General features: G+C 34.5%; 1 protein-coding gene across 1 annotated transcript; it reads right to left on the bottom strand.

Annotated features, from left to right (window-relative positions):
* Nucleotides 1–738: 738 nt before the first annotated feature.
* Nucleotides 739–2,625, bottom strand: LOC108978247 (alaserpin-like). Its single transcript, XM_018948405.1, has 4 exons — nucleotides 2,516–2,625; nucleotides 1,373–2,448; nucleotides 1,144–1,255; nucleotides 739–1,028 (listed from the first exon to the last, which is right to left on the bottom strand). Exons 1-4 carry the CDS (start codon nucleotides 2,538–2,540, stop codon nucleotides 892–894), a joined length of 1,350 nt encoding a protein of 449 aa, XP_018803950.1. The 5' UTR covers nucleotides 2,541–2,625; the 3' UTR covers nucleotides 739–891.
* Nucleotides 2,626–17,732: the final 15,107 nt, after the last annotated feature.

Genomic DNA, 17,732 nt, shown 5'->3' on the forward strand with positions numbered 1-17,732 from the left:
ATGTCACCTGGTCTACGGAAAGGGGGTTTAGGTGTCAAAAAATCTTAGTTGATTCGGATGGAAGATGAGATGCTTTTTCACGTGATAGAATCCAAAAAGCCATAAACTAGTTTTCGCACGTTAGCTCCCTTTTCGTAGACCAGGTCACATATAATAAATAAATAAACAAATATGCTGTCATTTTTTTTCAACTTCCCCGAATTAAATATGTGTTTGGTTAAGTGAAGATAAAACTTACCTTACAACATCTGCAGAAATTATGTAGATGGGACTACTAAATCATATAACTGCAGTACAAGCGGACCCATGAAACTCGAGTCCTTGCATGGAAACTTTTTAATTGTTAGGGTATATTTGCGGAATTCGGCCCGTAATATAGTCTAGAAGATACCTACAATATCCGAAGAAATTGTTTAGTTCGGACCGCAATATATATATACCGCAATATACATATATGTATGTATAGCAAAATCAAGTCCTCGTATTGCAAATTATTTTATTTAACAAGACATTTTCACGAAATTTGGTATGTCTTACTATCCAAGGCAATGGTATAAACTCCGATAGAACAATTGTAGCATATAGCTGCCAAGCAAACTGAATGTTCAAAATCAGGCTCTTGTATGAAAAAAAATTTATTTTTCAAAAGTGTTACAGTTACGGTGCAAATGAATATACATTTTTTTCTGTTTTTCATTTAAAAACAATATTTAATAAAAAATTCTATTAATGTGTTAACATTATAGTAAAAAATCACAAACCTATTATTGACAAGCAATTTTTATTGCCACCTCTTTTATTTTATTTACTACGTACTGCATGGATATGTAAATAAAATACATACGTAACGTACATACATGTATGTATGTATATAGATATTCATTAGTTACATCATTCGTGCAATTGTGCCAAATGTCCCAACAAGTGTATGCCCCTGCGATTGTATACGATGAAGAAGAACGGATGATCGACACAGAACATCAATGGCTTAGAGCGCAACGAGGAAAAGGCGTTCCAGAACAACACCACTACAAATGAGAGTACACAAATTAAGCTTACAAATACGCCCATGTCGTACATAAAACGGTTCATGCATGCATTCAATCAATGTTTCAGGTAATTAAATTGAAATTCATTGCTTACTCGATTCCTCCAGCTCACCAATGCCGTCCTCACTCACGGCGAAATGGGCCTCCTGTGTGACCTGCCAGGCGCTGGGCCAATGTAGATCCACATTTGCTGTGGCATTTAGTAACTGAAATTAGTCGAAGCTCTCAAAATGCATGCGATTGCACAATAGCTCCAGTACAATACAAGCATCACAAGCATATATAAGGAGCTGGTGTTGTTTGTGTTGTTGTGTGGTACTAACCTGCTTGAAAGCGCCGTCCAAGTTAGTGCGTTGTGCGAATTTAAATTGTGGCAAGAAAACGCGCACCAAAGTCGACTCCAAACGGCCGCGTAGGTGGTATGCAGCGCCTGTTGTTGTCGCCCGCTGCTGCTGCTGTTGCGCATCGCCTGAGTCCTCCGTGTCGCCTGTCAGGCCACACAAGTCATCGAGCAATGTAACATTGGCACTTAGACGCCGCAGCAGTTGTGGCAAGCCATGCTTTGCTTGTGGCAATATGATGAGCATTTTCAATTGCTGCCGCTGCAAGGACAGCTCCAAGGCGCTGGCATTCAATTGCGGCAATTCGCCATAAAGGAAGATGTCGTCTTTGCGCATGGCGTTTAGGTAGGCGTGTGTGTGCGTTTGTGGCATGTAGAATTGGCGCTTGTGTGTGTCGCGCTTTTGGAAGTTATGCGCCCAGCGTGAATTTATGCGCACTACATTGATTAGTTCGTTGCGTTTGCTGCTCTCTACGGCTCTGTTGTTGTTATTGTGCTTGTTTTTGTTGTGCTTGCTACTGCTGTTCGACGTCTGGCTGTTACTTGTCACTGCCGCCTCATTATTATCGATTTTGTGGACTTTGTCACCGCCATCTTCAATGCTGGTGTTGTCCGAGCTTTTGTTATGCTCCTCGCTCTGCTCTTCGTCACTCGCGTCGTGCAGCACAAATTGCAGATTTTTCAATTTCCGTGTGAACCTTTGTGCATTGTAGACATCGGCATATAGCGTGTTATTCACCAGTATCGGACTGCCTGTTATGTGGAAGAACTCTTCGAACTCCTGCATGCCGCTGTCATCGGCGCTGGTGACTTCATTGTTTGTGGCACCGTGCTGTGTGGCTGCTGCAGTGGCGATTTCTTTGTCCGTGCCATGCAGTTGCAGGTACAATTCCAGCATTTCCTGTGGTGCAATCACAAAATTTCTTGTTGCATCCGCCTCGGCCAGTATGTGTGCCAACAGCAAATGCATTAAATCGGTGGCGTTGGCACTGTTGGCCGTTGTGGTGGCGGCTAAAGCCGATGCAAGCTTCGAATTGCATAAGAGCCAGAGTGTAAAGCCTGTAAATATCAATTTTTTTCCTTACTTGACACTTTAAATTTGAAAATCTTTACTTTCGTTACTTACATGTGAAAAGCGTTTTGCCGAACATATTTTTAAATTTTTCTTTAGCGCGTCATTTCAACAATCAGAGTAACACATTTCACTACTAAATATTTAGAAATGTATAATAATTCACGAGCAGATGATATTCGAGCGCAAATTCAGAAACAAATTAAGGTGGCTCCTTTTTTACGCAGCTCGTGATGTTAAATTCTTTAGAAGTCTTCTTTTTAAACAAGCAAAATGCCTACCTACCGCCTCATTAATCGTCTTGCCTTGAAACTGAAAAGTATATCAACCTAATATTCGAGCATATATTATAAACGCTTATCATATTTCAAATGCTTATCAATTCTAGCGCATTTTTGGCTGTGAAGCGTGCTTCAAGCATTTATTCAAAACTCGAACTTGATTTTTGCTATAATTAAACATCACATGTATAAAGCTCAATATGTTTGTTTTTAATGTACATATATAAAGGGTGATCCTTTTCGAGGTGCCCTACTTTTTTAAAGAAAAAACACAGGAGCTTCAAATTTATAAATCCAATAAATTTATTATCATTCGAAGAAACATTATTTGACATTTATGTTTTGAATATTATCAATTTCAAATGTTGGCCTCGGCTACATCTCAGATGGTCCATTCATTGAGTCCAATTTTCGACGACTCGTTCGAGCTTTTCGCCTGGTAACTAGTGACTGCCAGCTGTTGAATCTTTTCAGGTTGCTCTTCGTCCCAAATGTAGCAATTTTGCTGGTTTACAAACCCATTGAACCAGAAATGGGCTTTTTCGCTGAACAAAATTTGGTCTGAACACGTCGGATCTTCTTGAAACTTTTCAAGAGCTAATATTGCGAAGCATTGTCGCTTGGGATGGTCGGTCGGCTTTAGTCTTACTTGACTTGAGTGGTGAGTCTCAAGATATAAAATGACAGCTTGATATTACTTATTCGTGACAAGTTAAGAAAAGGCTACTGGAAAAAGTTCTTCTACTTGGACCACCCGTATTTTTGAAACGTTACGGCAGACTACTTATTTTAGGAAAGTGGCATTTAAATTCTACAAATGGTGAATGGTTAAAATTGAACTGCTTTTATGGTTCCATAATCTTACAAAATACAGAAAACTTATATGTAGATATAAGACGTTATCTCATATCGTACAAATCGAGTAATGTCAATATTGATGATTTCTCTGTTTGGCTAGAAAAGTGAGAGTACAGTTGTTCCAAACTTAATTTCGCAAAAGCGGGTAAATCTTCTTGACATATCGCGGATGTTATTTACCCTTGTATACCTTTCTGAGTGCATAAAACTGCTCAGATCTGAAACTGGCTATAGTACAATGGTGATTGAACAGCCTCAAGTATTGATTATGGGGAGTCTCTATGATCACAAATTTCGTGTAGATCTGTAGTCAAATCAAGTCAGATACTGTTAGCGGACAATGAATCCTTATTAACTTTGGGAGTCGTTAGGAGACTAAATATAATTCCTAAAATCCAAATCCATTGTATGGTGGAAATTGTAAAAGAATTGAAAAAATATATTTCTTTCTCAATATTCATTGCATTCAAGTGATTCAGACGTGCGTAAAGCAATATCGTCAACCGCTTCATGCTAACACAAAAAAACTCTAAAAAGAACACGACACTTAATATCTCGAGTAGCGCAGTTTGTCCCAGTGGAACAAAATGGGGCAAAAGAAGCAGAAGTGCAAAGCGAAGCATGACAGGAGCACATGTGTAACCCGAACAAATTGTTTTCAATTTCCAAAATCGTTGTAACTAAGCGCGACAGGCAGCTTAACAAGCAAGAGCACTTTGTCCAAAATGGATATTGAAGGCGTGGAATGTATGTGTGTGTGTGTAGAAAATATGTATAATGGCGTTTACGGGCATAAATAACTATACTGGTTGGGCTGATCAAAAAACCTTATGTGTTTTCGAATGTTTCTAAGGAGTTTTTAAGTTTTCCTACAAAAGGAATAAATATATTTCCAAGATAAGATCGATAAACTATCATGATATTAAGGAAATTGTTATAAGAACGACTTACACTTTTGCTGTATTTAAATAGTACTTTAGGAGATTGGTTATTACTTTATGTACAGATGGCTCGAAATTCCCCAGGGTTTTTTTTATAAAGGTCATATAGTTGGTTCCGAAGATTATCTCCTGAAAAAGTGTAAGCGAGCTGAAAAATAGTTCGAGCTATCTGCCAATGTTAGTTCTCTTAAATCTCTTGGTAAGTAGAAGATTAACTTTTATTTTCACAATTACTCTCCAAGTATCCTCCGGAAGCAGTGCGATTGTTGAATATTAGCATACTATATATTGGGTAGTCGAAAAAGTCTTTTCGTATTTCTAATAAATTTTCATCTTTGTTTTAGATTTTTATATTTATAATGAACCTTAAACAAATATATACCATTTTGGTCGACCACTTTTTTACTAGATACATTATTCAATCAGCGTAAAAAGTTTCTGGTTTCTCGGCGAAAAAGTAATTTTCACAGCCAACTTGAAGCAAACTTTACTCTAGTAAGGGAGTTCTGCATTGACCGAAGCAAATGGTAGTCCGATGGTGCAAGGTCAGGGCTATATGGTGGATGCATCAAAACTTCCCAACCAAGCTCTACCAGTTTTTGCCGAGTCATCAAAAATGTTTGTGGTCTATCGTTGTCCTGATGAAATACAAAGTCCTTTCTGTTGATCAGTTCTGGCCCCTTTTTTCGATTGCTTGCTTCAATCTCATCACTTGTTGACAGTAAAATGTAGAATCAATATTTCGATCAGGTTGAAGCTCATAGTGAATTATTCCTTTCCATTTCCACCAAACCCTCAGCATAACTTTTGGAGGCGTTAATCCTGGCTTTGCGACCATTTGTTGAGCTTGATCACGCTTGGACCATGATGTTTTTGGCACATTATTGTCGTATTTGATCCACTTTTGGTCTTCTGTTATCATTCGCTTCAGGAATGATTCTATTTCACTTCGTTTCAGCAAAGAATCGGAGATGGAAATTCGGTTCATTAAATTTTTCACAGACAATTCAAGTGGTACCCAAACATCGAGCTTTTCATTGTAGACATTTTTTTTAAATGGTTCAAAACCGTTTGATTATGAATGTTAACTCTCTTAGCAATGCCATGGCTGGTTACCGTCAAGGTCCTGGGCAAGCTTTTCCATAATTTCATCGACAGAACGGAAGATGATATAGCATCGTCTCCGTAAACTTCACAAATTTCATTGGTGGCTTGCGTGACATTCTTCCTTTTTTTTTTTTTAATTTCAAAATATAGCGAATTTCTTCATTATTTTCACTCATTTTTGAACAGCTGTAACTTTTTTTCAACTGCCCCGAATTTAATTTTTTTTGGTTAAGCCTAAAATCTCACCTTTCCAACCCTATATCATCTATTTACAAAATACGAAAAGACTGAGAATTTGTCAATTTATTATAGATTGTGAAAACATAATACTCAAATTCGGTTTCGACTTCAAATGTAAATGCGTCGAATCCAGTTATGGTGCGAAAACTCCATATAAAAAATGAAAGAAAGTATTTCCTGTTTAACCCAGCCGAAGGTCCCTATATCACATACTATGTAAACACACGTTTTGTACAATCACTACAACTTAATTAACTACTCACTAAATAACAGATTATACTAAGTTTTCTACGAAGTTTTTAACATCCAGAAGGTACGTGGTAGACCCGAAATAGCATTTATTGTATCCATAAAGATCAGCCTGACAATCCAAGACGATTTAGCCATGCTGGTCTGTCTGACGTGAACTCGTACCTTAGTTTTTGAGATATCAAGCTGAAAACTCGCAAACGGAATTGCCAATATCGTGCATTTTATACGACACAGCTGCCATTCAAACTGATCGGTTTTATTTGACAGCTTATCTTCGCAAAATTTGGCGAAAATGATTAAACAACAGACCAACCCCCAACGTAATATTCAGATCGAACCACTATAGCCTAGAGCTGCAATACAAACTGTTCGTTCAAAATTCAGTTAAAGATCTTTTATAGCCTTTTATGCTATAATAAATGCACTTGTGGAGGGTATTGTAGCTTAGGTGCAGTCGAAGGTAACGTTTTTTTCGTGTTTCACATTTTATTTAAAATCAAGTAAACTTCAAATAACCTACTTCTCTTCGAGCAGGCTACATTCTGAAGGTGCCTTGCAAGATCATGTTGCATGACATTGCTGCAAGAGAAATTCGCCGTTACATGAAAAGTTTTGTAACTGCAATTGGCTACTTGTCGTTGTAGCATGCTTCATGTCCTTGTAAAAGTGTTCCATTTCTTGCGCTGTGTGCTTGGCAAGCTGGAAAACATGATCCCAAGTAACTGTATTTCTATTTCATGTTAGTTTTGCTCGCATTGCATTCTGTATTCCTTTTTCTGTTACAGGAGAGTCCAGGTGTATTTGTAAGGCGTTTGCTCTTTCCCTTTTTGAGCATGTGGGTGGCTGTTCGTATGTGTGTTGGTCCAATTTCGACGCTCGCATAACTTTCTTTCTAATTCTGTTGTCGCTGTTGCCTTCAACACGGGATTTATGCAAAATCCTTGAATTGTTTCGCAAAGCAGAAACACTTACAACTGTTAAAATGTAAGTAAGCAAAACGAAATTACAACAAAAACAGAAAGAAAAAAAGAAATACGAAATATACATTTCAAATGAAGGCACATATACATGTGTGTGTGTGCGCGACTCTTTTGTTTGTTGTAAAATCATACATAAAATCTGCTCACGTACGATTTGCTTTTAAGTTTTTTCTTTCTCTGTTTCTACAGTTTTGTTGCTCTCACTGAAAAAAAAAAWAAAAAAAAAAAAAAAAAAAAAAAAAAAAAAAAAAAAAAAAAAAAAAAAAAAAAAAAAAAAAAAAAAAAAAAAAAAAAGAGAAAAAATCGAAAACAACTGACAGACAGACAGATCTGCCACAGCCAGTGTGCATTGTCGCACTGGACTGGGTGTGCGTGGGGACCTCAAAGGATATAAAGCACAATATGCTTCAGTTATGAGTGCAAACGATTCGAGTTGAAAAAGAAATATCAGCAACAACACCAAAAACAACAACGAAATGCTTGTAGTTAGTAAAGGCAGCAAATCCAACTGATACGCACTCACGAAGCAAAAGATAAAAGCGCAGTTGTGCTTTCTAAGCTGCAAGCAGAGATAGCAGTACTCACATACACACAAAAGCATGCAAACGCACATGCAGTTAACTGTCTACTTGTTTACTTACAAGAACCATATTTATTTCGTTTTTGCGAGCACTCCTGCAGCGTTGCTGGTCTGTGGGTCGGTGCGGGTGTGTGGCAGCAGACAGTTAGCTAAACGCTCGAGGTATTACAACCGGCTGGGCATTGGAAATCTTTCGAAATTTTACACCTGCTAATACTCACTTGCGAATGCATATGTGTGTGTATGCATATTTATGTATTTACTTTGTTGCACATACACCAAATATATACCAGATATGATACCAGCCACGTATATGCTACATACATACATATGTAATGTGCTACAATTTCTTGTGCTTTTTCACCGCTTTTGGTTTGCGTGCGTGTTTGTGCGATTGGCACGTACTTGTAGCAAATAACAAAATGTCTGCCCTTTTCTCTGATTCTATTTGGTTAAGTTGGTGCGTGTGTGGTGGTTTATTTAGCTCACAAAAAGAATATTTTGCTTTGCATTGAAATTATTTGACATTTTGAAGAAATTGTGTTGCACTTTAAATATTTAGAGTTTTTCGAATAGTTTCCAAAATATTTCAAACATTTTTCTTAATATACTATCATGTTATATATTAAGAAAACAATCATAATAACATTTTTGTCGTATTATAACATTAATTGTAGTCACCTGAGCTCTCTTTTCGGCTATTAGTTTTGCTCGTATTTTCAGGAAAATACATAATCACTGAAAGCAATACAATGGAAGTTTTTATGCAGGAAATCTTGTATATACTTTTCCACAAAAAATATATTCAACTGTATTTTGTCTACTTAATGAATTTATTATAATAAACAATCTGAAATTGAGGACAATCATTCAAAAAAAAAATAATAATAATAATTGTTAGAAATCCGATCTAAACAATTAAAAAAGTGTCATTGACCGCATTAAAAGTAAGAAAATCAGTTTTTGAGCCTATAAAATGTATATAAAGGGTTTATTGACCCCAAAATTAAATAAAAGTTATGGACTTGGTTGAATGTAAACAAAGGTTGTGAACTTGTCTGAAACAAACTTGTCAAAAAAGTCTTGCGGCATTTTTATGGAATTTTCAATTGCTCACAAAATTTTTTTTGATGACTCTACACCAGAACGAAAAAGTTGAAGACAACGATGGCAACGAAACTGTATCGGATCCATAAACTGCACAAATTTTATTGACGGCTTGCGATGCATTTTTGCCTTTATCGTAGTAGTACTGTAAAATAAACTGTATTTTCACGTATTTTGCTCCATGTTTGCGACGCTATAACTTACGAACGACTTAAAAGAAACGACAATCAATCGAACAAGTGTTAGCGTGTGAAATAAGCTTTCGAAAAAGGTATAGCATAACCCGATGCGACGAATAAAACTAGAACTACGCGCTCTCAGCGCCAACTAGCTAAAATACCACAAGACTTTTTTGACAACAATATAAACAAAAATTCATTGAGCTCATAAAATGTAAACAATGGGTCATTGATGTCGGGAAATGTTAAGAAAATGGTAACTATTCATACATAAGACATAAGTACTATGACCAAGTACCTCTCTGTAAAATATGTCCACTAAAAGCGCCAGATTCAAATTTTGATTATTTTATAATTTCTCTTTGGCAGATGCAAATCTGTACAAATTGCTTTTGTATTCATTTTTTCATTAAAAACTGTTTAAATTTACAAACCGTTACAAGCAAATATCAATACAAAGATATAGCAGCAGGTGAAAATTACATTTCAGCACATTGAAGTATGTCTACATTTCTATGCACAAGTTGGTATGTATGAATGCGTGCAAGTGTATTACAAAGTGAAGTTTATTGACGAACATATCATTTCTTTGCTTCTTGACATTTTTGAACAGCAAATACATGTTTCAACTTTACACAACTTTATTTGCACAGCAAACACTAGTACAAAAAAGAAGACTCCACGGTAATGACCTCGAATTCCTGCCGACAGCCAGCTCAAATAACTCATACGCCATGTCGGCAAACACAAGCGAGTATACAATACAAGATGCTATACAAATTCAAGGGCCGACTTCACACACACATACACATATGCATGTTCGTGGAGTATTGATAAGTACACAGAGACGAAGAAGCCAGCTTGCACATACACTCATACCAGCATACTCAGCCATAGCCGACACATACTTACAAACAGTTACATAAGCATTTATAAATAAACAAATATTTGGCTGTAACGGTAGTTGGGTAAATAACGCCACTGCATATTTGTATTGTTCAATGTTGAGCGTATGGCCAAGGACTTGAGAAATGCAAAAACAACAACAAAATATGAACGAATAACTGTTGAAAAAGTGGCAAAACTGCAAATACTTGAGACGGTTTGAAATCTATGCGCACACGTAAAACCATATGAAAACAACAAAAACAAGAAAAAACAAAAATGGAGCGCAAACTTCAGCTACAACATGGCAATAACAACAGCAATAAGAAAACCAAATATTAGACTAATAACAGAGAAATAATCATACAAATGAATAGCTCGGGAGAAATGTTTGCTGAGGCACATTTGAGGGATGTTGAGGGGAAGGAGAAGCGGCGTAAGCATAAGTAAGATTTGCCAAACTATGGTTAACGTCAAGCGTGTAGCGGAACTTAGCTGAGTGAAGTGCAGAGCATGAAAAAAAAGAGTGCGCTCTTGTGATTGTATGTTTATATGTGTGTGTTTGTGTAGAAAGGAGCTGCGTAACCAAGTGAGCTGATCCGACAGTGAAGTGCAGACGCGCCGCTTGTCTAATGATGTGCTGACGACAAGCACGGACGGCAACATAGTAAGGGATATTGAGAAACTGTAGATATGTAGTGTCGAATGTGATGCTGACAATGACAACAACAACAAACAAAAATAACTGTTTTCATGCTTTTAAAATGCGCTGCGCAGTTGCGGTGAAGAGTGCGTGCGAGCGGAAGAAGTTCAAGTGGCAGATTCAGCTGAAGTTCGTTAGCGTATCCGTTTTCGTTTTGTTAAACTTGCGAATATGCCAGAAAATATACAAAATATGTATGTATGCATATAAATATGTGTGCTTGTGTGTCTATGTGCAAGAATACAAATGTAGACAGCTGTGCGCCAGCGAAAATGCCCGAGGGTCGCATGAAAAATGAAATGAAGGGGTGGCGAATGCACGAACTAACAGCAAGAACAATAGCAAGCCGCTAAAACAACTGCAACAAGAAAACCAACAAATTACTAGCTTTTTATGCAGTCAATGTCGAAGTTGGAAGAGTTTAAAAAGCATGGAGTGATGATTTTCAGGATTTGGCAAATGAAAGCGAGACGTGTGCTCAGACGCACACACACATACATACGCATTTGTTTCTACGGTTATATATAAATAGTTTGTAAAGATAAGAGAAAACGGTGATTTTGGTATCTTTGAAATAAATTAAACTTCACAAATAAAAAGTTTCTATACAAAAACTTGATTTGAATTGTTTAGTTTGTATGACAGCTATATGCTACAGTCGACCGATCTAAACAATTTCTTCAGAGAACGTAGCGCTGCTTTGAAGAATAATCCGAGCAAAATTTTTTGAGAATATCTTTTCAAGTAAAAAATTTTTCCATACAAAGATCGGTCAGTTTGTATGACAGCTATATGCTATATTGACTCGATATCAGCGATTTCGACAAATGACAAGCTTTTCGGAGAGAAAAGTAAGTGTGGGAAATTTCAGTTCAATATCTCAAAATCTGAGGGACTAATTCGCCGTTTCCACATGGGTTTAACAGACTTCTTGGCAAACTTCATAACACCGTACAGGGTATAAAAAAGGGGTTAAGCAATTACTAAGCACGACATATTGTGGTGCCTAATAGACGTGACAGCCAGAGCGGCAGACAAGTAAGCAAGAAAAAGCGTTGAGAATTAGATAAACAACGCTCGTGTGTTCAGACGCCGGCGTAGATGGTTATAGACACAGAGACAGACAAAACGTTTAGTTAGTTTCACTTGTAGGTGTGGCGGCAACAATGTATATATGCGGGACGATTGCAAGTCTACAGCTATGCACGACTAAATGGTTGGCTGGAATAGTCTGCGCACGTGACTGGATTCTTTAAAATATTTAGCTTGCTTGAGTATTTTTCTTTTGAAGTTTCCCAGTTACCCCTTAACTACTATTTGTATGAGATAACGCGTAGACTTTTTGTTCTTGCCGCATTCTTGCTATGATTGTTGTACTTATTGTTGTAGTCAGGTATTGCACATAACTGCACAATGTTGCTTTGCTTTCGCTCACCTCATTCTCCATAAACATTTTCGTAACGTTTTTTTGTGTGGCCACAAGGAGAGTAGGTTCACCTTGAGTTGCTGCTGGAAATTTCATAACGAAATAGCTGAAGTAAGGTCAACTTAATGTGCAGCTAGCGGTTTTTGTGTAAAATTGAAGTCACTGTCTGAAAGATTTGTTTAATATTAATTACATCTCCACTTTCAAAGTTCCCTTAAATTTTTAGGAAGTTTGAAGACAAGTTTACAGCGTGTTTTTTAATTTTTAGTTTTATAAAATACTTTTAATTTTAAACTCATTCGAATACCATAATTATTCTATTATAATTTTTATTAAAAAAAAATTCTTTATAATTTTTTAGGTGGCAGCTCTGTTGGTCAAAAAAATTATTTTAGTGAGAAACAGCAATAATATAATAATTATAACAAAAATTGTAAAAAAAATATTTTTCTCATAGAGTTGCCAACTGTTAATTTTATATAAAAGAGGATTTCCGTTTGATAAATGATGTATGTACAATATATACAATATGTACAATAATATATGTATATGTATACTTAGCTTAAAGTAAATCTGATTTTTTCTCTAACATGGTTGCCAGTCAGATATGTTATACTATATAAAATATTTGTTCTAAAAAGAAACAAAAAAACATTACTTAAAAGCAACTATGTTGTAAAATTAATACTAACCAAAGTCTTGCAATTAGGTGGCAGTTCTTTTCGAAAAAAAAAAAAAAATATTTTCTCTGGACCAGTAATAATATACAATAATAATTATACCAAAAATTATGAAAGACAAATTTTTCTCATGGACTTGCCACATGTTAAGTTGTGTAAAATAGGATTTCCTTTTAAAAATAAAAAAAAATTCCAGAATATTTTTTTTTTACAACATGGTTGCCAACCAGAAGTGTTTGGAATAATATTTATAAAAAAAAAACTTAAAGGTTTTGCTCTTACATACGTATTTTCATAGAATACATTGAGATATGTATGTATTTTCTTTATTTCCTTTTTCTCTACCAATTTCCTTTCTAATTAACCATTTCACATTTAGTTACTAAGTGGTAACTCCTTATACAAATAATATATATATTTTAAATTATACTAAAGTGGCAACTTTTATAAAAATTAAAATGTTGCCAGAATATTATTTTTTTGTATAAGATAAACTTCTGAAGTTTTAAAAACAATAATTTTATTTAATTCCTCTCCCAATATGGCAACACCATATTGAAATTTTATATTTTTATAAATAAAAATATTATATTTTGTAGCCCAAATAAAATTATTATTTAGATTTTCGAAAATACAAGACTACCTTTAACTCCTTTACTTGACTCGAAGAGGAAAATATTATAAAATTTGGTTAAATTTTGAAAAAAATTTGAAAAATTCGTGCTTTACTTAATTTAGCATATTTTCTGTCAAATAATATCTTGCCTTGCAGCGCAGAAAGCAAAAAACGGAACTTCAAATAAAAAATGGTGAATAAAGTCACGGCAAGTAAATGCCAGCAAATAATAAAAAATGACAATACAGTGACATTGTGTGGTCAATTGACGTTTATTTCATTGTAGTTGACAACAATGTTATAGATACATATACAACAATCGCGCTTGCATTTGCAGAATAAAGCGTAGATATGAGTGTAAAGTTTGCGTTGCCATACTGTGTTATTTTTATTATTTCACATATACACATACATATAAACGTGTATTTGTGTGTGTGCGCACAAACTCTGCCTTCTTTCTATTCTCCATCTTTTTTTTCTGCTTTTCCAGTTTACCTTTCTTGTGTTTACTGTGTGCTGCCCTAACACATTGTTTACACATTTCATTCTTTGTAGCATACCAACAGGCGCAACTCTCCTTTCAACACTAAAGAGCAAGTATAGCGGGACGAAGTGACTCGTTAGTTCCGCTGTGCCAGTAAAATATGCCTGTGTGTGTAGTTTCACTTCACATCGCTTCGTTTATTTTCCTCTATTACCAATGCGTGAGTGTGTGTGTGCTATTTCCTTAATTCACTGCAGACCTCTCTATTTTTGTATGCAAGTGCATTTCTGCGCTTACTATTTACAACTCTGGACGCGTTTGCATGTGTGTGTGCGTGACATTGTGGAGCGTAGCAAATAGTTGGCAGCAAAGAATTTTGCGGTGATTTTATGTAAACAATATAGAGAATAGAATAGAATGAAATGAAATGAAACGGGCCACTCAACCAAAAGAATGCAGAGCGGCGACCATTGTGCCATGAAAGATTGGGGTAATCGCGCTGTTGCTGGGGCTAATCAGCGCTAGCAGACAATAAATTGGCAGGAATGCAATTGCAAGCGGGTGTGCGAACGGCAGTAAACTGTGTGAATAAATAAAGTGAGGTTAGTTTTCAGAATTGTGTTGCAAGGACAATTTAGGAAATACTGTTTTTTGTTGTTTAAACGATACAAATAATTTTTCCAAAGGATAGTTACACATACGACAGAAGTAGAATATTTTAAAATGTATTATTTGAAAAAAAAATTAGTGGCAACACTGTACATATAACTTTTCACCCTAGCTTTGAAAAATGGAAAATTACAACAAAAATTAAAACTTTTCAGTAGATTTTAAATAAAATTTTGATGTAAGACATTTTTACACTCTCAGTTAAAAAAGGTAATAAATGATGCTGCCACCTGCTGAAAAATATAATTTCAACGAATTAATGAAAAACTTTATTATTTTATGAACGGTTTTTAAAAAGTTTAGCGTGTCTGGAGTAAGAAAAAATATTTTCAAAAACGGTTGCCACCTGTTTAAATTTGTTTAAGCAATAAAATTGGAAAATTGTTCATATGTATGTACATATAGTTGTGCGTGTTGAACAATTTTATTTTTATAAAATTTAGGTAAAAAATATTCTTGTATAGTTACAAAATAAGTAGCTACGAAGTCAAGAGAGTTAAAAATATGAAGCGTTGCCACCTGTTTTTATTATATTAAGTTTCTAAAAAAATTTAATTTTGTTTTGGAGACACCACAAAAAATTAATTAATATCATGGAAATAGAAATAAAATGTAGGGGATTATTTTTCAAAGGGTTGCCACTTTTATTTTTAATTAAATTAAATTTAAAAAAATTTAACATTTTTCTGTAAATACCACAAAAAATATTATGGTTATAAATTTATTCTAAAAAGGTTGTCACCTATTTTTTTTTAATTCAAACTAACGCATTAAAAATAAAAATGGTTTGGAATAAACGAAATATTACTATTTGACTACGTAAGCTTAACAAATGCAATGTAGGAGYTTATTTATCGAAGAGTTGCCAGCCGTTGCCAACTTTTTTTTTATTAAATTAAATAAAAAAAAAAAAAAATAAAAAAATTTCTGTAAGTAACACAAAAAAGTTTAGTAAATATTTATTAAACTATAAACTTTTCTAAAAAAGATTGCCACCTCCTTTCAAATTTATTTATTAAAATAAACGAAGTATTGCAATTTGAGTGCCAAAGTAGTTTATCAAAGCAATAAGAATAATATTATTGTCACTTAAGAGACATTTGGGAATTGTTTATGCAAACAGGGTCAGATTATCATACATCAAATATAATAATCGTGGAATTCGAAAATGTGTAAAATTGTATATTTAAAATCTTGTGAACCCTCTTATGATATATAGTCCAAAAGTAATAGTTTTTACTTTAATACCTTCAAAATTTTAAAATACCGTTTATTTAAGCATATTTATCAACTTAATCAAAGTTATATAAAACACCGCTAAACTAGATAAAACAACTTGATTGTCTTCAATGTCAAAGAGCAAGCGAAAAGTAGCCAGAAAATTAAGTCTCAAAACTTAGACGACGTTAATGATTGTCAAAAACTGTCAAAAATTGAACTAAAGCACGACCAAACTGATGCTGAATTGAGTTGACAGCAAACAGCGCTAATGAAACGTAGTAAAGTTCAAAAGACAACAGCCCTGCGGCAGCCAATGAAGGAGGCTAGACGGCGCACAGCCAAAATACATACAAATATTTTTGTGAACAGAAATTGCGTACTTGGACAAGAAATTCTAAACTGAGGTGGGTGTGGCACGTCTTTCAGTTTTGTGCCCCCACTTTCAGTGTGAAGCACACTATTGCCTACATTGCGGCGCTAATACGAATGGGAAAGGTTCTTTAAATGTATGTAGGCGTAGTCGCTGAATGTGATGCCATCATAAAAGATTAAAAGTTTGAAAGTTCAAAGCCGAAAATGTGGCCGGTGATTTCAACAAATTTCGTAATTTGCAACAGTTCAATAGCGATAAAGCTAATGAAAAGCAGCTTAAATGTAATTTATGTCAAAGCGATGGGATTTATAATGCATAAAATGCGCACATTTAAGGTAGAGTTTTTCAAATGTAGTTGAATCTCATTTGAAAAGAATTTTTTGATATAGAAGTGAAAGATCTTTGAGGCAGAAAAAGTTGGAATGTGTATAAATTTTAAGTTTATGAAGGCTGATTTAAAGTTAAATACTATTAGAAGCGTATTATTTTATAGGAAATATGCAATTATAGCAAATACAAAATTACTATTTATCATAAAAAATAAAACTAATATATACATAAATGATTATAGGTATAGGTATATACCTACAAATATATTAATAGTGTAAAATTAGCATATTTCTTTCAGCTTGTAAAATTGTTGTTAGACACCTCAAAAATATTCTCTCCAAGTATGTACTCTTAATATTAATAGAAAGATCCTACGCTTTCCAGTTTCTTGTCCTTTTTTATACTCACCGCTTAAATTTTGCTTTTCAACTTAAAAAAAAAATATATATATATACATATTTCTCTTGCTCTCAAATCGCCACCAACTACTTTCGCCGCACAACTTTCTGTAAACGAATGAATTATAAGAAAAATATTTTCCAACTAACACTTATTCTTTATGCATAGCGTTCTTAAGTTTCCATAATAACAGTAAACATTAAGTAAATATTTTGCTATTGAAAGTGAAGCCGGAGTGTGGGCTACAAGCTGAACTTTGTAAATGGTATTTAAAATTGAGTGCAAAAAATGAAAAGAAAATTAGAGTAAAAGAAAGTGGACAGAAAGGAGACCAGTAAAAAGATTGAATGCTCTTGACGGAAATAATTCATAAAATATAAATTCATATACGCTCGATGCTTTTATTTTTAAAGCGCTTCACTTTTTTTTTTAGTTTTGCTCTTGTTTTCCCTTTTAACATTTTTTATTGTCCACAGTGTTGTGAATGCTTTTTGCATCGTGAACATTTTAATATGTAAGAAAATAAAAATTGTAAACGATGGTTTGATTTAATCTTTCTCTTTCCCAGCAATTTTAATGCCGTTGGAAAGCAATTTTTATTAAAAATATTAATTTAAGCAATTTTATAAAATTCGTTGATAAACACTGTAATATTTTCAATATTTCGGCGTTGTTGAGGAGTTGTTATTTTATATGTTTCGAAATATTTTGTTCCAACATTGCAATTCAATCAAGTTTTGCAGCAAGTTCGGATTTCAAGTTTAACATCCACAATTTTGCAGTGTCCGGTTCACATTTTGTTCGAAAAGTAGTATCCGAAATAGCTGATATTTATCAGTGATCTTATACCTCAGTCGTCTTAATTTTTCGTGGATATTCGTTATTCTCATAGACTTTTGTTGAACTAAGAAGACGTTTTCGCAATTCAATGCCATTGAAGCGACTCGCTGAGAGCCATAC

Source organism: Bactrocera latifrons, unplaced genomic scaffold (assembly GCF_001853355.1).
Source record: "Bactrocera latifrons isolate USDA-ARS-PBARC rearing strain unplaced genomic scaffold, ASM185335v1 scaffold_12, whole genome shotgun sequence".
Lineage (NCBI taxonomy): Eukaryota > Metazoa > Arthropoda > Insecta > Diptera > Tephritidae > Bactrocera > Bactrocera latifrons.